Below are 22,402 nucleotides of genomic sequence, written 5' to 3' on the forward strand. Positions count from 1 at the left end.
ATTATTTGTATTTGTATTAATAATTAATGTACATATTTAAATAGGATCTTTACAGATATATTTATAACGATTGGTTTATTAAACAACAAAAAAATATATTTAGAATAACAATATTGAATGCAGAGTATGTAACAAAAATGGAAGAAAAGAGCTTTGTTTGTGAGTTTTTTTACTTTAAATTGTATGTATCTACAAGCTTAGAAGTTTAATAAGTATATTCTTTATTAAAGGGACTTCGGATATAACGAAACGATTTTTTGAATTCCGTTTCGAACACGAGTGGCTCTTTAAACAGAAGAAACAGCCTTGGACGTGAGTAACCTTAATTTTTGTAATTAAAGTACCAGTATTAAAGAGGAGAACAACCAATGATAATTTTATACTATAGACAGGTTACGACAGTTAGACAGGACGCCTACAAAATCACTGCAAAAAGTGATCCTAATTTAGGTACACCACTGAACACACACATGTACAATTTTGTCTTTAATTCCATTATATTTTTTATGTATATATAGTTTTTACATTTCCTGGACACACAAATCGACATTGTAGACGATGTTTAGGTATTATTTGTTTAAATACCGTTTGTTGTTTGATAAGTGATTAAATGAAATCAAGAAATTTCTGCCTCAGTTTTGATGCAATAGTGCCCCATCTCTAGTATAAAATATCATTGTTGAAGTACCAATATTATAGAGGAGAACACCTATATGAAACACTTTATAGTACCAAAGCCAACTATTGTGTGTTTGCAACACAACATCACTGATATTATGTTGTAATATTCTTTTAATGCCTCATCATCTTTATTATTACATGTTAGACATCCACTGCTGGATATAGCTTCTTATAAAGACTTCCAAAGACCACATTCTTGAGATGCCAGCATCCAGCGGTAACCTGCTGTTTCTTATCATCAGTGCACTAAGTGGGGTTCAACCAACAATGTACTTTTTGTCACTGTATTAAATTAAAATAATAAAAAAAGGATTTTGAGCAATGACACAAAAAATGAATTATATCACACTAATACAAATTATATAAATCAGTGTAAATTATATTTACAGTGTAAATATCATGATATTTACACTGTAAATATAATTTACACTATTATTAATATTATTTTATGAAATTAGAAAATTTAGAAAATCGGAATTTGAGATATTAATGGTTTATTTTATACTTCAGGGAGTTCCATAAGATACTTTTAGAGAATGGTTTCCCAAAACAAATGACCATGAATCATATAAGAAAGAAATGGTCTTATACTTATGATGTGAGTCTTTTCTTTAATTAAATACATCTTTCATGTATTCTAGATAGCATTTCATGGCAATTTATTTATAAAAAATATTATGTAAAGACAAACTAGTCTTTAATTTAGTCACACAACGAAAGTCTGAACTTATTGCAAGCCTATTATATTGGAAGAGTTTCATATGTGCATACCCTAGTTAAAAACCTTGTGGTCGCCACTATATACAGGATGTGGAGCTGTACAATAGCTGTACACTAATGAGTAGAAAGCTTCTTCATTCATTCATCAATAGGCTCTAAATGCTTATAAAGTGTTTGTCTGTTTATTACTTCAAGTCACTCAAAAAAAGATTTGACAGATTTTCATGTGATTTTTGGTCTATTGTCTTAATAGTTCCAATATGATGAGATAGTCACCCAAAAGTCTTTTGTTCGCTTGTTGGAGTATTGTAATCTCTTTTTTTTCTTCTATAAAAAAATACTTGAAGCTGGTTTGCTTGATTGTGCTTAAATGTATGGAATAAAGTGTTGTTTTCTCTGCTACTTCATAGTATGATATAACTTATTATATATGGAACCAAAACACAAAAGCTCAAATTTATTATATTTTTTCAGGCATACAGATTAGCTAAAAAGACTAAAAACAAAGATTGGAAATACTACAGAATGTTTGATAAACATTTTGGAAAGAAAGTTTTAGATAAATATGAATCATGTAAGTGAAAATGTGTTGTTATAATTAAATACTTGGATGAACAAATTCACGTTATCTTAACTCTTCATTCTTTATAAAAAAAAATTCCAATAAGAATAATATAATAAATACTTTTTGTAATGAAGTGTTACATATTTTTTTGTATATTTAATTATGTAATTCTGTTATAGGGAATGATGAATGGAGATTAAAGCTAATAATATGCATATGTGAGGCAAAAGAAGTAAAACTCGACTTTCATAATATGTGGAGGTAAATTACAATTTCTAATAATTTAACAATATTACAGACTAGCTGACGCCCGCGACTTCGTCCGCGTGAAACTTAGTTTTTTTACAAATTCCTCGGGAACCATGGATTTTTCCGGGATGGAAAGTAGCCTATGTGTTAATCCAGAGTAAAATCTATTTCCATTCCAAATTTTAGCTAAATCGGTTCAGTAGTTGCGCCGTTAAACAGTAACAAACATCCAAACATCCATACAAACTTACGCGTTTATAATATTAGTAGGAAGTAGGATGTAAACATGCACAGGTTTTGTGGTCAGGGTAAGTATAAGGGAGGTATAGATATACTAATATTATAAATGCGAAAGTATGTTTGCTGTCACCTTTTCATGCCTAAACCATCAGTAAGTTACCCATGAATAGGTGACAGGTGATCAATTAAGAAAAATTTTAGTAGAGATAAACTTTTGTTTATTAAAATGTTTTCTTGAATGTCTGTAATTTTAAACGGAAATTATTGCATTGCCTATCGTTTAAATGTAAGAGGGTTAGAATTAAAAGTTTACATTATTATTATAAACTTTTATCCCCTTTTTAAACCTTTAATGGAAATTACATTGATAATTATTGTAAAGGACTCCTACATTTAAACAATAAGCAATGCAGTAATTTCTGTTTAAAATCACAGGGATCTGCTAGTGATAAAAAAAAAAGAAATCTTAGAGGGTAGCCAGTGCTTTTAAGCTTATATGTAGTGCATGCCATTTCACATTTATTATTCCTATAATTTCCGTTACAGTTATTTAGTCTGTTTTTTTTCCAGAACTGTAGAAAGAGCATTAAGATTTCAAGACCTACCAATAGACTGTTGCATTCAAGACCTGAAAGGGTTGTGGCATTACATAAAAGTTACTTTTAATGTAAGTATCCTGAAATACCCAACCCATATTCGGCTCACTGCTAAGCACGAGTCTTCTCTCAGAATGAGAAGGGCTAGGCCAATAGTCCACCACATTGCCCAAAGAGGATTGGCAGACTTCACACACACAGAGGATTGAGAAATTTCTCTGGTATGCAGGTTTCCTCACGATGTTTTTCCTTCGCCGTTTGAGACACATAATATATAATTTCTTAAAATGCACACCATTGAAAAGTTGGAGGTGCATGCCCTGGACGCAATCCACACCCTCCGGAATCGGAGGGAGAGAACCTTCTTATCTACTTATTGTTAAAAAGAATTCAGAAAACTGATGAGTTTCTTGCCAACTACTCTGTAGAATTTCCTTTCTGAGAGTAGTAGAGTAACGTTCACACTCACAACTCAATGATATGTATATCTATCAATATATCTATAATCTAGCATTTTAAAGCATTAAAAAAAACGTGCGGACAACAGAAGTGATAACATTTAGCTCTAATAGAATCTTACCAAATTTGGCTAGGCAGGGAGAACAACACGAGCAGAGAATGGGGAGTGTTGATCGATCGTCAAGGAATTCCTTAACCCTACATCCTGTAGTCACAAGTTCAGGACTCTGCTCGGAGTTCTTCTCTCTACCACGCGATAAACCCGGCACCCGCACGGTGAATCCATGGAATGCTAAGATATTCGTCTCAACAAATTGAATAAATCCAAGTGAATCTAATTGATTATTGAATGTTATTCAAATATGATTAACTACCTGTAAAGAATTGTTCTAAGCACTCATTTAAGAACAAGTTAACTATAATTATTAGATGTGAAATGACTAGCGATTTTCCCTCATTTATTATTTGTTTTTTGGTAAACACATCGAGTAAGGCGTAGTATATTGAAACCTTTCAGAGAAAACATCGTCTGATATTAAAAAAGAGTTTGAACGCGGAGGACTGGGCGCTGTACCCGACCGTGCTGGAGTACTACCAGCGATTCGAGCCGGAGCACCTGGCGCGGCTGGAGAACATGCCGGCCGCCAGATTGGCCAGACTCGAGCTGAGGAAGAAACACGTGCCCAGGGGGACGTACAGTCGGGACAATGACACCGAGGACTTTCAGTGTTAGTACATACATACATTATTTTATCAGCCCATTTAAACGGCCGACCAGGCTTCCCTCCTTAGACCCCAGTTCACTGACTTTCATTTAAACGGCGTTCACAAACCCGGGCCGTCAAATATTAAACGTTGTTTGAACAAGGAGCGTTTTTTTCCTGTTCACCTTTACGACTCTGGTTTGTAAACCGAGCGGTTGAGAATGGAGAATGAACGATCTATGCACAATTTATTTATTATCTATAACAGCATTGCCAACTTGCGAGGAATTCCCCAAATGCCGGGGATTTTTTGGGGGATTGAGATATGTTCTTTTCAATTTTGGGGAAATTCCGCTTAGATTTGTAGGGATTTAGAAAAATACGCATTAACAACACCGATTTATGTCAAACTAACACTGACTTGTCATTGTGTTATATTTTTTTGTTTGAAAATAGCTGGCAGCATAAAACCTGATATTTCTGAGATGAAAAATATACTCTTTTATAATTTTAAGGGTCCTTTGCATTTTGGTAGTTGAGTGAGATAAACTTCACGAAACTAGCGAGCGTTACACAAACATAGCCTGCAAATATATCTGTCAAAGACGTCTTAACCGGAAAATAACCGGGGTATGCAAGCTTGGTTAAGATAACCGTCCTTAACCAGCATATGGGCTGTGGTGAACACGAAATTTGGACTTAACGGCGTTTAACTTATTTAAACGGTTGATTATGTTTAAACGAATGTCTGTGAACTCGAACCTTAGAGGCGATATAAAGCATGGACCATCTACGCTGCTCCAGTGCAGTTCGGCGGGTTTCATCATCATCATCATATCAGTGCAGTGGACATAGGCCTTTTGTAGGGATTCATAACAATCCTGTGCCGCCTGCATCCAGCGAATTCCTGCGACTCGCTTGATGTCGTCAGTCCACCTGGTGGGGGGGTGACCAACATTGCTCGTCTTTTTTTTTGTAATGTCCTGGATTTGATCCAGGAAATCGTGGCGCAAGTTATGATAAATACCCCAAGATTCATAATTGCCTTGTTTAAAACCTCATAGTGATCAACTTTTGATGATTATCTTACAACTGTTGAAATGAGATCGGCCCTGCTTTGTTTCAGGGTCTAAAGATATAACCGAATCTTTCATACAGATAAGACTGCAGAACGATTGGCTGTTTAGGGACAGGAAATGGGCGTGGAAGTAAGTTTTTATCTATACACAAAAGTTTTATAAAATTCGTAAATAAATTACGAGCAACAACAACAATAACAGCATGCAAATAAATCTAATTTGAATTGAAAAAAAAATCTAATACTTTTTTTTATGAGAGCAAAAAATTAAAAAATATGTAATGACCATAGACAGGTTATTAACTTTATTAACGTTATAAACTATTATATTAAATAATTTTATAAAGGGTAAGGTTTTATATATGTTTTCCGTCCTTGATTAAATTGAATTGATTTGTCTGGAATTTTTAATGGAGATTTATACTGGAAAAATTGCATGTCTCCCGTGGGATTTTTTTTAAAGGAATTTCCTTAATTTCCGATACTACCCGTTCTCTCAGTGACATTGGACATGTTACCAGCACGGTTAATTCATGGAATGCTAACATATGGAATGTCTGTATGGAATAAAAATAATTTTGACTGATAATATTAATATTTTTTATACATTTTCCCTTGAAAAAGTGAAAAGGTCTACTTATAGTAGCCGAACTGCCGAAAATTTTTTTATTTAAAAAATAAAAACTTTTTTGTTTTCACACAAACTAATTCAAATAATTCCTACTATCTATTAAACACACGCCTTTATCTATTCTTTTAAATTAAGTAAAACTTGGCTACGTCATAATTATAAGGATGCGTATAACGGACACATTTTTAATATCTATTTAGGAAAATATTGATTTGAGAACACACATTTTTAATTTATTTTCGGTAAAGAATAAGCCAGTATAATTACGATATTTTTGTATCCAGTAATCTCCGTGCAATGATGATCTCAGAGTACGGCTTCCCTCAGACGTTGAGCTCGCGCGAGCTGTCCAGGAAATGGGCTGCTACTTACGGCGTATGTATTACCTATTTTAGCAGAGAGGAGATATAGATATATTACCTATTTTAGCAGAGAGGAGATATAGATATATTACCTATTTTAGCAGAGAGGAGATATAGATATATTACCTATTTTAGCACAGAGGAGATATAGAACTTAGACCCACCACACCACTCTGGTGATACCTTCTGATTTTATAACTATCAATATCAGAAATGTTAGATTGACGGTTTAACGTTCTCTCCGAGGAGAGTTGGGAAATTAGATAAGTTACACTCGCTTCCCAACTCTGAGCTTAGAAACATTATTGAATACGAGATGGTCCAAAATTGTATGGAGCCCAGGACCAGTCATTGTACCCTAGCTGAAATAAAAGAAGATATTTTTTAAACTATTTTTGATTATACAAATCTACGAATTTACTTTAATTCATTCAAAATAATATTCATTATCCCCCAAGAAATGCAACACTACTAAGGGTATAATGGCGGATAGATGACGCTTTCAATGCAGTAATCGATTTGACGTTTGCTGTCAATTGTCATGTCATAGTTGCTTTAAGGGCGCCATCTTGATATAACTCGAAAATTTGTGTTGGGCTTAGACCATTTCCTTTGCGGCACTGCCACGGATCTATGAAAAACGCCCCATACAAAATGGTACAAATTAATGACGACGTTGATCACAATGATCGTTAGATTTGTATGGGCGTCTTATTTACTCGAATGTCTCATAAAAATCAATACATTCAAACCTAGTGATCATCCCCATTTAGTGTATTCATGTTTTATTCTAAAGATTGTAGGTTTAATTTTTTTTTAAATATTTTAGGAATACCAAAAGGCAAAGGCGACGAACAACAAGTCGTGGGTGTACTACAATTTGTTGGAACTGTATCTCGGTGAAGGCAGCCTGAGCCTCAATCCTATGGTTGGCTGTGAGTATAATCTTACTAGCGGACTTCGTTCGCGTCGAATAGGGTCATTCATTTCATCATTATCAACCCATATTCGGCTCACTGCTGAGCTAGAGTCTCCTCTCTGAATGGGAAGGGTTAGGCCAATAATCCACCACGCTGGCCCAATGCGGATTGGCAGACTTCACACACGCAGAGAATTAAGAAAATTCTCTGGTAGTCTCCCAGACTGCATTCGAACCCTCCGGAATCAGAGGCAGAGGTCATATCCACTAGGCTATCACGGCTTTAGTTGAATAGGGTAGTTGACTCAAGTTAAGGATTTCATAGAAAAATTAATTAAAAAATTACGTATTAATTAATTTTTTTCAAAACGTCCAAAACTGTTCTCCATTTTGTGTCGTCACGTGTTACTTGATGTCAAAGGAATAAACGTAAAACTAATAATTTTGTGTTTGAATAACAAATTGCCGTTAGGTCAATTTTGGACTGATTTTGAGTTTCATATTTCGTAAATTCCTTGCAGGGCAAGAAGAGTGGGTGCAAAATTTAATCAGCGTAAGGACGGATTTGGAACATTTGTTCAAGTTTTCCGAAAAAAATATACAACAGGCGTGGGGGTGAGACTTATTGTATTACTAACTTCAGTAGCTGGAACTTAGTGACAATGATAATTTTATACTATAGATCGGTTACGTCCCTACAAATCATCATCTCCTTACCCTTATCCCACTTAAGTGGGCTCGAAAAAATATGTCAAACTTTTCCATTCGTCTCTATTTCTCGTCAACTCATCATCCACTCCTTTTACACACATGTCCTCTTTAACACAATCCAACCATCTCTTCTTTGGCCTTCCTCTCCTCTTATGTCCTTCCATTTGCACATTCAACATTTTTCTAGTAATATGACTTCCCATTATATTTTTTTTAATGTTCGTTACCTCATAACTTTATCATTGCTCAACCAATTTTGAAAATTCTTTTTTATTTGAAAGAGTAATACTTCCAGATTGGTCCTATTTAATTTTCATGAAAATCGGTTCAGTAATTTTGTGTAAAAATGAAAATAACGAAATTGCCCCTATTGTGGCGCTTTCGTTCACTATGAAGACACTAAAAACAGAAAAATATTCTTTTTAACAAAAAAATTCAACCGACTTCAAAATCACAAAAATAAACTAAAAAACGAAAAATAAAATCGCATGTGCTACCTTCTAATAACTTCAAAGGCGGTGCCAACATAGTGATGCATCAACATCATAAAGTTATAGAATTTTCAGACAGTTATTTCCCGCGGTTCATTCAGAAAAAGCTTTAATTTTAACTTGTATTTTACTGACATTAATTATGTTATGATGATTTATTTTTAGGGAGGTAGAAAAAAGATTACGAACCGTTGGCATTCCTATAGACCACAGCCTGTTGGACATTGAGGATATCTGGATACATTTACTGAGAACTTACAAAGTGAGTGAAAATATAAACCTAAACTAAAAAAGTAACAATTTCAAAAAACTTGACAAATAACAAATCTAGCATCCTACTAATATTACAAACGCGAAAGTTTGTAAGGAGGTTTTTGTTTGTATGTTTGTTACTCTTTAACGCCGCTACTACTGAAGCGATTTGGCTGAAATTTGGAATGGAAATAGATTTTATTCATCTCGGAAAAATACATTGTTCCCGCTGGATTTGTGAAAAACTGAATTCCATGCGGACGAACTCGCGGGCGTCCGCTAGTAGTACAATACAGTGAAAATACAACAGACAAAATAAAAAATGGCGGATTTTAAATCAACGGAAAGTGCCCTATTGATTTTGGATCCTTTGCGCGCGTGTCAAATTAGACAATATTGAAGACCCCGGTATCTAGCCATATAACATATCAATTTTATCCATAAAATATGTCTTCCTATAAAGTAAACGCTGCAAACCCAAAAAATGTATGAGAATGACATATTAGATTGATAGGGTGATTATGTGATCAGGGTGATTATGTGATCAGTATCAATAACTAATGTCATTCATATACATATTTTAGTTTTCGAAGCGTTAGGCTCAGCTCGGTCCACAAAGGGCGAATTTGTCGCGATTCTCTCGAGCGTATTATGCGCGTATATGAAAAATCGATTCTTAAGGAGTAAACTCCAAAAAAGTTCTTGCTTGCAGTGGAAAAGAAAATTCGCCAACAAGGGCATACTGAACGAGCAGTGGCCGTACTTCGAAGCGATGGCCAAATACATGGAGACTAACGAAACACACATCAAACACAAACACGAACACTTCGACGATGCGGTCGTGGATGACGACGTCGAGGATGACATGAAACTGTTTGACCTGAAGCAGAGGCTGAGTCTCGTCAAGCCGAAGTTCGAGGCGATGGATGTAAACATGTGTCGGTGTTGCTCCAACGATGACGGATGCGTCGGCATCTACGATCAGATGGACGAGTGCGGTGTTGACTTGGTGCACAAGTTGAAGACCATTTGTGGGGTTGAGGTATGTTGATTATTTTATAAGATATAGCTTAATTATATCAAGCCCAAGTTCGAAGTAATAGATATAAACGTGTGTCGGTATTGCTCCAACGAAGATGGATGCGTCGGCACTCTGCATCTACGATCATTTAAGGGATTGAGGTATGTCATTTACGAGTATCTCTCGTTAACTCGAGCATTTTGGCTATGAAGGGTGCACATTTCTGGAAAATTACTGGAAAATATAGGCTGCGAAAAAAGCAAAATCAACCATCAACTTTTTATTTTTTTTATGAAATCGTTGGTACTTCTAGACGATTGATGTGGAAACAGTTATTACAAGGTATTACCTAATTTGAACTGGCAGAAGACTTCCTTGTATAATACAAGGAAGTCTTCTGCCAGTTCAAATTAGGTAATATATATATTTATATATATTTTATATTCGGGTTATCACTTTATTATATTGGTGATTCCAGACATTCTTAGTAAATAAACGCCAAATTGTTGTTACAGATAGAGCCGTCTGACACGCTGCCGTCACAAATATGTTTAAACTGCCTCAAAGAATTAGAAAACGCGTACAAATTCAGAAGAAAATGTCAAGATGCTGACAAAGTGTTCAGGGACCAAGCTAGTCAAGTTAAAGTAGAAACTCATCAAAACTACCATCCAAATAATATTGATACCATAGATAACGCTCAAGATACCATAGCATTTGAAATTGATTCTCACTACGACGACCAATCCACGGAAGTCTCGACAGGAATCCTAACAGAGTCTGCGAAGATACAGAAACCAACAATCAAAAGGGAAAGAAAAATGTTAAAGAAGAATAAAGTCCGAAAATCGAGATACGATTATTGGAAGATTTGCGAGATTTGCGGCAAAAACACGAGAAACTTGATCAGCCATTTGGAATCGCATTCCAGCGACCGGATATATTCCTGCGAAGTTTGCGGAAAGAAGTTTAAATTTAAAAGCGGTTTGATAATCCACAAAGCGGCACATTCGACCACACCGAAGAAGACGTGCGAAGTTTGCGGGAAAAATTTCTACATAATGGCGCAATATCGGAAACATTTCGCCTTCCACGCGAACGAGAGGAAATTCGGATGCGAAACTTGTGGGAAAAGATTCAACTCTATGGACATACTGAGAGTTCATACAAGATCACATACCGACGAACGTCCCTTTAGTTGTTCTGAATGCGGTAAAACATTTCGCACTTCGGGCTGCGTTTCCAGACACAGGAGAATCGTCCACAGGAATATTAAAATTAGTAAAAAAGTCGAACAGAAATTATAATATTTTGTTGTTGTTCTAGTGTGTATTTGACCTCGTTATCGGCTCTGAATTATTTATTAAAGCACATTATCTTATACGGTGTTTATTGTTGTTCGTAGTAAATGTCTTTTATTTATTCCTATCGTCGTGGGTTTTTTTGTTAGTTCGTCAATTATGAAAACATACACATTGAATGTCAAAATATTCTTCTTATACTGAAGTATGTTGATTAATAAGAGTATACTTGAGTAAGAGCTAATTCTATTCTATAAAATCTAAAAATTATTCGCTACATAATATGCAAAAACCAATTTTGTCTGTATGCCTGAACATGTTATCCTTAAAATTATTGAATAAATTATATACGGGGGAGAGAGAAAGGTATCTCTTCTCGACAGCTCCATAATCTGGGTGGGTAGATTATTCACCGATTTGAGGCTAGTTCTGGAAAAAACCACTTCACCACTTAAGCAGCCACCACTACTAAATCCCGTGAGTTCGAGGCGGGCCGAGATTATACGCAGTTTTCGTGTTCATTTGACTTACGAACCAAGCGATTTTAGGTGCAATTCGGCATTTTTCGTATTAATTTGAGTTAACATTGGTGTGCAAAAGACAATAACTTGGTTTGATCGAGGCCGCGATTCAGCGAAGTGTTGGCGAAAGCCGTTGTTAACATGTTTGGCGAGGAAGCTGTTATCCAGGCAGCTAGGCAAGTTTATGGCACCGAAAGGTAGATTTGCTCTTGATGGTTTCCTCTTGAATAAAAGTAAAGCTGTACCTACTTATACAGTCCAAAATTCTATTCCTGAGGGAATAACCTCAACAATAGGTACTTAGTTTTAAAAGAAGAGAAAGGACAAGTTTTAAAATTTTCGTTTCTCTGATTATTACGATAAACATCTGAATTATTTACAGAACGGATTTTCATGCAGTTTTTACAGATACATGAAGCTTAAATTGAAGCAACATATGTAGGCTTTATACATAGGTTAGTGCCCATAGAATGACCATGCTGGGCATGCGGGTTGGTCATTCGCAGGGCTGGATTTTTCCGCACCGGTATCGCAGCGGCCTGTGCTGCAGCCAGTGGATGCTGGCGGTTTGAGACGTTGTGCTAGGAAGTCCATGCAAGAGGCCTTTGTCCAGCAGTAGACGTCTATCAGCTGATAATGACGATGATGATGTAGGCTTTGTTTTATTGAGATCACAGTAAAAATTTATCTGAATAAGTAAGTAAGTCATACGCAATTGTTTGCTCGTTGATATCTTAAATCCTTACTAGAGATAAAGTTCGTCAAGTTGTAGGGGTTAATCTCTAGATATACTGAACCTATTTTGAAAACTCTCATCAATGGATAGCCACAATATCATTTATTTGTGAGCTTTATTTTATGTCCATATTTCCGCGAAAATGAGGTGAAACCGTAGGGTTCGGCAAGTTGACAAATAAACTGACATCAATGACCCCCCCACAGCAAGCTGTCGACGATGCCATCACGTCTGTAAGCACGCTTAGATAACTGCTTCTTTGTTTTGCAAATATCGTACTAGATTCGAGCACACGAGTACCTCAGGAACAGGTCAGCGACAAAAGACGCAAAGGTTTGCATTGTAATTTAGGTATATTTGTTCTGTGTAACCATAGGTACTTATGTAACCATAGCCTAACCCATTATCTTCACTAGCTTACGAAACTACATAGGTAATCAGCATATTTAAATCGGAAGAACGGTGAAACTAGTTTTATTAATGCTAAAACTCCTTTGTTAGGATATCATGTGGGTGTTGATGTATAAGATCGCTTGTTTATATGAATCTTTCTTTTTTATATTCAATGACAAGTTAGTGATATAGGTAGTTCATGTGTATTGTAGGCGGACCTCAGCGACGTCATGAGGAGTTTGTACAAACGCAGACGCTCTGTCAGAGTGGGAGGAAGGAGGGAACGTCCTCTTAGGCCTAAGGAATCTCTGCCTCGAGCCCCTATTAGGACTCGTACACGGACATTTTTAGGGCTTCTAGGGGCTAAGCGGGGGTTTGTTGTTCTGTGGTCAGGCCCGAGACCACTAAAACAAGGCTGAAACTTCTCCGTAAGGGTGCCTTTTATAAAACTCAGACTTCAGCTGCAACGTTGAAACCAATAGGATATAGACGCTGCATGAGATCACTCTTGACAGTTGACGCCCCCGTGACTGAGTAGGTACCTACCTATTACCTATAAAAGTCTTAGGTCCTTACGTAGTATCTTATTAGGTAATCTGTGGTCCTACCTATATTTTCTTAAATATAGTGATAGCACACCATGAAACTAAAATGACCTAAGCTGTGAATATATAGGTTCTAGGTACTTGATACCTAATATAAAGCAATGGATGCACAAGCAGAGAGATCGTTCAACTGTAAAGTTTCTAGACATTCAAAAGGTCGACATCACCATGTACGGCATACCTAAATGTCGCACAAAAGAGTAAAAGGTGAGAGAAAATTTCTAACACGAAAATGATGTCATTTAGGTGCATATAAGTAGGTATAGAATATATAGGTAGATGTTACATGTACGAATGCTGAAAGGAGGACGCAATCTATATGCTCCCACTGTCTTCGTCTAACAGTGGTTAGGTACATCCCCACTAGCCAAGTGGCACGTCGATTCTCTTTCTACGATCGCTAACGCTTCTAAAACTAGAAAGATGCATGGGAATGGCATTTGCTATCGACAGGTCACGTGATCAAGATCTGTCATTCCCATACATTTTTCTAGTTTTCAAAGCGTTAGCGATCGTAGCAAGAGAATCGACGTGCCACTTGGCTAGGGGGCAGTAGGATAAGCTTTCGGTGTTTACTTCGATCCCTTAACCGCTTCAAGTTAGAAAATTTTAGAAAACTTCGACTAGTTTAGGACTTAAGGTATACATAATGAACGTTTGATACTTAATCATGGCACAACTGCTGAACGGATCTGCATACAAAGATAAAGGTGAGGGCCACAGAATAGGTATGGGCACGAAGGTAGAGGTCAGAGCACTATAGTCTACAATATATAGCCTACTTTTTATCACATGGAATGGAACAACATGCAAATGAAAGTGCTACAAAATAAAGAGTTAAGATTTTCGTATAAGTTGTGGCCTAGCATTTTAGTTATTTTCGAAACTGTTACCTTAAAATTCATTCTTTACGTAGGGAAATCCTGATGAAAACCGTCTTGCCTCTCCGTGGCAGCGAAGCCCAGGTAACGGTATCCGCAAATCAAGTTCTCCTGCAGCCTCTAGGCCTATTGTTGAAAGTTCATCGGAAACATGGAAACCGTCAAACAAATCGTTAGATCCTCGCCCAGGTGAGGATTTATCTTACCTGGGCTGCCTGTATCTACTTATCTAATATGACGCCGCGTGGTTCCCGTTCCCATAGGAATACGGGGATAATATATAGCCTTCCTCGATAAATGGGCTATCTAACACTGAAAGAATTTTTCAAATCGGACCAGTAGTTCCTGAGATTAGCGCGTTTAATCAAACAAACAATCAAACTCTTCAGCTTTATAATATTAGTATAGATATTCATACCAACTTATACTCTTTCGATTTAGATAGGCCTCAGATTGCGGCATCATTTTCATTTTCATAAATCGAAAATTTTGAAAAACCCTCGAAGGTCATGAAATTATTAATTACACTCTCGATCAAGTCATCACTCATCAGCATTATCTTTCAGTGCACTTTTATTTGAGACTCCCACTCGAGTATATTTGCAGACATTCGGTAATTCTTCCCCAATTTCAACCCTCAGAACTTTTAAACGGCTCAACCGATTTTCATCAAACAAGTCTAAGAACACTCGCCCATAAGTCACCTTTCATCCAAAAAAATCTAAATTGAAATCTCTTCATCCGTTCGGTGCCACAGACAGACAGACATCAATCTTCGAACCCGGTAAATATGAGAAGAAAGTACCATAAACATGCACTTTCCCCCGACATTGTTTTGTGTCGACCATAGACCATAGCTGCTAATGAATGCGTCATCTGAGATAGCGCCTCACTATCTTCTCAATGTTAGCTTAACCGACATTGTAAGAGCAATGTCCTTTATATTATTGTCTATCGCGTGTTGTACCTACGGATTAAGATGTTGACTTAACCATCTATTCCACTTTACCGAAATTGTTGTATGATAATCGTAGACATACGTACCTTCAAGGCAAGAGTAAATATGCATAGACAAACCTACATATTCTAGACAAGCGCGTTCTAACTTAGACTTCAACACTGCTTAGGTACCATCAGGGTCAGGCATTATTGTGGTCAAGTATACAAGGCAAACAAGCCTGTATTTACCTACTAGCTGACGCCGCGCGGTTTACCCGCGTGGTTCTCGTTCCCGTAGGAGTACGGGGATAATATATAGCCTATAGCCTTCCTCGATAAATGTTCTCGAAATTAGCGCGTTCAATCAAACAAACTAACTCTTCAGCTTTATATGTATACTAGCGGACGCCCGCGACTTCGTCCGCGTAAATTTCGATGTCAACTTTACTACTACCCCTACCCTACCCTACCCCTACCCTACCACTACCCCAACCCTACCCTACCCAACCCCTACATCTACCCTACCCTACCCCTACCCCCACCCTACCCCTACCCTACCCCAAACCTACCCCTACCCTACCCCTACCTTACCTACACCCTACCCCCATCCTACCCCTACCCCCATCCTACCCCTACCCTCCCCGTACACTATCCTTTTCCTACCCCTATCCCACCCGTACCCCTATCTCACGCCTATCCTACCCCTACCCTACCACTTCCCTATCCTACCCGTACCTCTACCCTACCACTACCCTACCTCTACTACCCTTCCACTACCCTAAACCCGGCCCTAAACCTACCCTACCCCTACACTACCCCTACGCTTCCCTACCCGTACCCTACCCTAACCTGTAACTTCTCTATCTTACTCCTACCCTTAGCAAAATCGGTCCAGTCCTTCGAGAGTGGTGGTATGACCAAGAGAAATAGAGACTTCTATGCTAATAATATAAAGAGGTAAAGTTCGTGTGGTTGTATTGTGTATCTCTGGATCTACTGAACCGATTTGGAAAATTGTTTTACTAATAGAAAGCTACGTTATTTGCGAGTGTCATAGGCTATGTTTGATCCCCATATTCACACGGGAACGGGAACTACGTAAATGAAAGCGCGGGGCGTCATATAGCGGAATTTCTGCGTCTTTTAGAAATTTTGTATTATCTCCGAAACTATTTAAGTAATTAACATACTGTAAAGGGCAAATCTTATCTCCATAATATCCTTGTGATTATTAAATAATTTATTTTAATAAGGATTAAAGTTTAGTTGTATAAATAATGACGTAAACCTAAGTATAAAAAATTAATAATTTTTAAAACACAAAAGGTACTATATCTGCTAATATATAGAAGATAGATATATGGTGTCGCGGACTTTTTTGTAGAACTTTTAAAGATACATAAAGCCTCCATACATTAATTTCAATTTTACACAATGGTTAAGGCAGCGCATGCGAATAAGTCTGCTTAGGAGGATTTTCGGTCCGACCTGTATGACAAAAACTGTGATAACTCGGCTAATATATATCATACTAATATAAAATATAGCCTATAGCACTCCCCGATAATGTAGCATTCTACTGGTGAAAGAATTTTTGAAATCGGACCAGTAGTTCCGAAGATTACCCCATTTATAAAATGTGACAAACTTACAAACTTACAAACTTTACCTCTTTATAATATTAGTATAATATAAATTATTATTAAACAATTAATTTTTTTATTGTGAACTTGTGATGAGTTAAGTTTGAGGTGTAGTACTTAAACTTAAGTACCCAATTCATAAAAGAATTGTCTTAAATGCATTTTGGCTGTAGGTTCGATTCCCACTACTGGAATGTATTTGTGTGATGAGCATGGGTGTTTTCTGGTGTCTGGGTGTATATATAAATTATATAAGTACATATTTATGTAAATATATATGATAAAATCCGCTATTTAAGTATCCATGACACAAGCTATGTGCTTACTTTGGGGCTAAATAGTGATGTGTGTATTGTGTAAGTCTTAAGTATATATATAATTAATTTATTATTTATTTATTTGTAAATCTGGCAACATCTGGAACTGATAAATGGATGGTGTTACACCCCCTTGCCTTGGATAGCATGTTATATTAGAGTTACAAAACCAAACAGTATCTTGTTATAAGCTTTACTTTTGTGCTGCTTCAAGAAAAATAATGCTATCTCACTCCTCATAAATTTCTAATTAACACAAAAATATTGTTTTTTACAATCAGACTGGTAGGTCGGTAGTTCCAGAGATAGCTCGTAAAATCATATATACAGACAAACACACAGACATTTCTGTATTACATTTCTGTATAATATATTAATAATATATTAACATCAGGTATGAAAAATAGACACTTCTATATAAATGCTTTGATTCTATCAAATAAACTGTTTTCAAGTGTATTTTCTTCAGGATTTTCGGTCCGACCTGTATGACAAAAACTGTGATAACTCGGCTAATATATATCATACTAATATAAAATATAGCCTATAGCACTCCCCGATAATGTAGCATTCTACTGGTGAAAGAATTTTTGAAATCGGACCAGTAGTTCCGAAGATTACCCCATTTATAAAATGTGACAAACTTACAAACTTACAAACTTTACCTCTTTATAATATTAGTATAGATTAGTATAGATATAGATTTGACAAATACCTCCATGAAAACCTCCATCTTTCTACTAATTTTAAATGGAAAACTTAGGTATTCTTTTTTACATTTTGGCTATCTTTTTTACCTAAATAGATAATTATTATTGTAATAGAATAAAAATAGTCTTCATAAATGACAGTCAGATTGGGTGGGTGGGATTTGAACCGATAGCCTTTAGATTTCGATCCACTACATTAACCATTGATCTGTTTAGGCGTTGTAAGTACGTGAAACTTAAAAATAGTAAAAGAGACGATTGTCAAAAATAGGTCAACTCGCAGTCATAGTGCATACGTTAATTGAACAATTTTAAAGTTTTTAAGTAGGTAAGTCGTTGCATTTAGTAATTATACTGTTCCAAGCTTAAATATGTGTCCTATAATATTGTATTTTTGATTAATCTGTTTGTTTAACCGCGCATAATTGATAAACTACTGACACTATTTCATTGGGGGTTTCGCAGTGTGAATGTCATAACATACAAATGGAGTAGGGTTTATCTAAATGACTTCAATTATACTGACTGACTGAGCGATAAGCCCGTGTGTACTTAAATAGAAAAGAAGACATTTCGTCAATGCGTATTGGTAGTATGCTCTATTTTGGAACGGCGAAAAACATCCGTAACAACATGAATGAAAAACTTGACGTAGTCTAAACGAATTGCATTTTAAATATGAGACTCAAATCATACCAAACGTTTTTGTATTTTAACTAGAGCTGTAAGATTAGTTAACGTAATTCCCCTTTAAATTAGCATAGGTATTCTTTTCGTGCTCGAATTACGAATCAATAGGGATGATGACAGTTTTTTAAATTGTATATAAATTAAGAGTATGCCAATAGTAAAGCAATTTTGTAAAAGGAACAGGGTATCTGCGATCATTACTTTCGTAGCTACAGGGATTTAAAGGGTCAGAAAAACGCCCCATACAAAATGGCTCGAAAAAATGACGTCATAGGCAATGTAATGATCGTTAGATTTGTATGCGCGTTCAAACAAAATTACCAATATCTTTGTTATTTGTGCGTTTATCTTTATAGTTCATTTATTAAAAAATGTCACATTTAATGTAAGGAAGCTAAAACTGTATGAATTTTCATCTAATTACGATAAAATATTCTTAGTAGATTTTGAAATTTTATAATCTTATTTATTTTGCAAATATCCAGTCAATCTTAGCTTTTTATGTATAAATTAGTTAACATTGACTTTATTTACCCGAATGTATCATAAAAATCAATATATTAAAACCTAGTCATCATCCCCATTGTCTATAACTTCATCATCGATAAATATCTTACAGCTATAATTGAACGGAACCATAATATAATTCGAAGATAAGGCTACCGTAATAGATTTACGGCTACATACAGCGAATGCACCGGTAATTAATGGCTGTTAAACGTTGATTGACCGATAGTGTCCCGAAATAAGGCTCTTTAACCCCATGGAATGTCGATCAAGCACGTCCGGGCATATTAAACAGGCATTCGTTCACCCTGCTTTTACCGGCGCCAGCGCAGTAGCATTAACTACCAAGTATAAACTATATGCCGACAAGACTAAAGTTCAGTCAGCGATCAGTTCGCGGCAGACTGCGTGCGCGAGCGCAGCTCATCAGTTCAAATTTAGAACACGTTCTAAACTCGTACGTTTACGTTCCACGAATAAAAACAAAAAGAAAGTGCTTCCTAGATTAAATTAGAATTTAAAAGGACATGGCAATACTTAGCACGGTGAGCTCTTTTACTATTTTTTTAGAACTATCATAGAGGATATTAATTAATTTAAAATTATTATTTTCGAAGATCCATCGCAAACTTATCGCATTATGTAGGTAAATAAAGTAATTATCAATGTTATTTTATACTATAGATATGTTACGTGCCTACAAATCACCGCAAAAAGTGATCCGAATAATAGGCTATAACACTGAGCGCACACATGCACAATTTTGTCTTTAATTCCATTATTTATTTATATGTATATATAGTTTTTACACTTCCTGAACACACAACTCGACATTGTAGACGATAGATTAATTATATATTTGTATTTGTTTAAATAACGTTCATTGTTGACACAAATAACATTGAGTTGACTATAAATTTCCTCTTTTCAGCGCCTCATTTTTCATGCGCTAGTAACACATTTAACAGTGTTTAATATCATTGGTAATTATAGTATTTCATAATTAAGGTCAGAATTATAAAGCTTTAAATCGAAGACTCGCTCCATTGCTTCATTATGAGTGGTGGTAGTATAATAATTTAAAATAGAAAACAGTAAAACCCTTAAAAATGGTTATTTGTAATTAAAGGTAAACACTACGCAATTCAATTTCAAGTTCTTTACTAAAGTAGGTGTGTAGGTAATGGACCAATTTTCATGTGATTTTGGCAGGTAGATCAAGATTAATAAACGCCTGTTCCCTAAGCTTGTTTCATTGAAATCGGCCGTAAGTTTCTACGTTCATCATCGTTATCTTCTTCTTCTTCTATAATGGCCCATTACGAGGTCAAGTCTCCTTCCGATAGGAGAGTCTACGACATTTAGTCACAGTAAAAACCACGCTGCTCCTATGTGGAATGGTGGGGTAAGAAAAAAAGTTATTTATCCTAAATATCCATGCAAAAAAGCCGTGATAGTCCAGTGGATATGACCTCTGCCTCCGATTCCGGAGGGTGTAGGTTCGAATCCGGTCCGGGGCCTGCACCTCCAACTTTGCAGTTGTGTGCATTCTAAGAAATATCGTGAAGAAAAATATCGTGAGGAAACCTGCATACTAGAGAATTTTGTTAATTCTCTGCGTGTGTGAAGTCTGCCATCCGCATTGGGCCAGCGTGGTGGCCTATTGGCCTAACTCCTCTCATTTTGAGAAGATACTCGAGCTCAGCACTGAGTCGAATATGGGTTGATAACGATCGATCAATGCGCTATCTTCGATTTAAACTATATTTTGATACATTTTTAAAAAAAAAAAGAATATTTGCCATATCTTTTTAAATATGACCAATATTCGCATTCCCCTCCAACTAGTCGGGAAAGACTGTGCTAGGAGTGGGTACGACAATAGACCAACGGGGCGGGGATCGAACCACCACCCCTCGGTGATGAATCCGACCACTCTTACCGTTGAGCTATTGAGGCTTCAAAATTACAAACTGAAATAAATTTGTTAATGTTTTTATGTTATTAAGCAAATAAAGTTTTCTACTTATTCATTCAATAAGTATTATAATTACAAGTGAATTACAATCCAGGAAAATGTAATTAATTGTAAACAATAGTACGACTTGATCTTATTTAAATAATGCAAAATCCTTTTGATTATTAAGTTTATCGTGTTGAATTAATTAACTAGGTAGGTATATTAATCAGTTAATCTACAAACAAATGCTTATTAATACAAGTTTGTTATTATTTTATGGTTAAGTAAATGGATGTCTACTTAGTAAATATATTCTATTCAACTAGGTAGTTATCAGTGGCGAAGGATGGAATTTTGACGAAGGTAAGCCGTCCCAAAGAAAAGGAAATTCATACCACTCGATACAAACTCCAGTTTCTCATACATCCATGAGAAACGGGATGTGTACATACCTCAGTGGCGGATTTACAAATTTGCCGCCAGTAGGCTATTGAATTTTTGCAGCCGCTACTGACTCTGAAATTCGATATTCGATTCATAGTTCGCAATCAATATAATAATTAGGGGAGACCGGGTACAAAAGTAACGGCGGGTCGAAAGTAACAAATGCTCTGTAAGGATATCCAACAGTCAAACACCGCGTCAATGTCGTAAGTTAACAACGGGGCGGTACTCCCCTTCCTTGCGTTCAGTTGCCACGCGCGCCTCGCCCTGCTAGGGTAAGTGAGAAGACGTTTTGTGATTTCGCACATCAAACGTAAGTATTTTGTTGTTTTGTTATTTAGTGTTTTCGTAGTCTTTTAAAAATGATACCAATCTAAATATTTGCATGTTGATTCTTGATTAGATTGATTACACAGTATTTTAATTCATTTTGCTCTAGCACATTTCATTTTAAGGTTATCTTTTATATTTTAACAGAAATGTGGTCGGGTACAAAAGTAACATAGCCCTATGGGTACACAAGTAACATTTTTACTTTTGTCCCCGTACTGATTTGCTAACTTTTTTTGCTTATCATTATGTGTGTATTTATTTTAACAGGATCGTCTATTACTGATCGGCCTCTACAAATAAACAGTGAAGTTCCATCTAATGACGTTTTGACTATTCTTGATGCAACAACCCCCACCTAAGTTGATCCAGATACTCCAGTTGATAATCTTCCAGCGTCGAGTGACCAAATTATCAAGCAAACAGGAAACATGATTTGTCAAATATAGTATTATCTAATCAAGGATCCTATTCGCCTACACCAGAACCTAGCGGGTTACAGCAAGCAAATTCTTGTCAGATATTTGATTTAACACTTAAAGATCTGAGACCCTTAAAAAAAGCAGAGGACGTAAAAAAACGTAAGACAGCAATATTGACGGACACGCCCGAAAAAAACGCAATTGAGGAAGAACAGAACCTAGAAAAAATTAAAGCTAAGGGAAGGGTTTTACCACCTGGTACTGGAAATGGCAAGAAAAAGTTACGAAAAAATTAAAGAAATATCTACGAAAGGCAAGGAAAAA

General features: G+C 36.1%; 2 protein-coding genes across 4 annotated transcripts in view; both read left to right on the top strand.

Annotated features, from left to right (window-relative positions):
• The first annotated feature begins 1 nt into the window (after window position 1).
• On the top strand, window positions 2–11,088 carry LOC112050918 (uncharacterized). 2 transcript variants are annotated; one of them, XM_052887297.1, is made up of 14 exons: window positions 2–159; window positions 231–312; window positions 1,192–1,279; window positions 1,876–1,975; window positions 2,146–2,227; window positions 3,026–3,122; window positions 4,028–4,238; window positions 5,350–5,422; window positions 6,208–6,298; window positions 7,115–7,220; window positions 7,726–7,819; window positions 8,572–8,668; window positions 9,371–9,700; window positions 10,195–11,088. In XM_052887297.1, the coding sequence occupies exons 1-14, from the start codon at window positions 138–140 to the stop codon at window positions 10,984–10,986; spliced, it is 2,265 nt and encodes a 754-aa protein (XP_052743257.1). In that variant the 5' UTR covers window positions 2–137; the 3' UTR covers window positions 10,987–11,088. The 2 variants fall into 2 exon arrangements, with proteins under 2 accessions (XP_052743257.1, XP_052743256.1); XM_052887296.1 differs by having other exon boundaries at window positions 3–159; window positions 5,341–5,422.
• An 8,213-nt stretch (window positions 11,089–19,301) lies between these two features.
• The window catches only part of LOC128199148 (structural maintenance of chromosomes protein 2), a 29,909-nt gene continuing 26,808 nt past the window's right edge, over window positions 19,302–22,402 (top strand). Inside the window, exon 1 of one of the 2 annotated variants that reach the window (XM_052887299.1) lies at window positions 19,302–19,467. In XM_052887299.1, the coding sequence (XP_052743259.1) occupies window positions 19,450–19,467 (18 nt within the window). In that variant the 5' untranslated portion in view covers window positions 19,302–19,449. The remainder of the gene's footprint in view (window positions 19,468–22,402) is intronic. The other variant, XM_052887298.1, reaches the window with a different exon arrangement.

Source organism: Bicyclus anynana, chromosome 19 (assembly GCF_947172395.1).
Source record: "Bicyclus anynana chromosome 19, ilBicAnyn1.1, whole genome shotgun sequence".
Taxonomy (NCBI): Eukaryota; Metazoa; Arthropoda; class Insecta; order Lepidoptera; family Nymphalidae; genus Bicyclus; species Bicyclus anynana.

Bases quoted from the DNA above. Each gene is read 5' to 3' on its own strand.
- LOC112050918 (XM_052887296.1), top strand. From the start codon at position 138: ATGGAAGAAAAGAGCTTTGTTT. The intron at 7,820-8,571 runs GTGAGACTTATT...ATTTATTTTTAG, and splicing joins AATATACAACAGGCGTGGGG to GGAGGTAGAAAAAAGATTAC. The intron at 9,701-10,194 runs GTATGTTGATTA...TTGTTGTTACAG, and splicing joins AGACCATTTGTGGGGTTGAG to ATAGAGCCGTCTGACACGCT.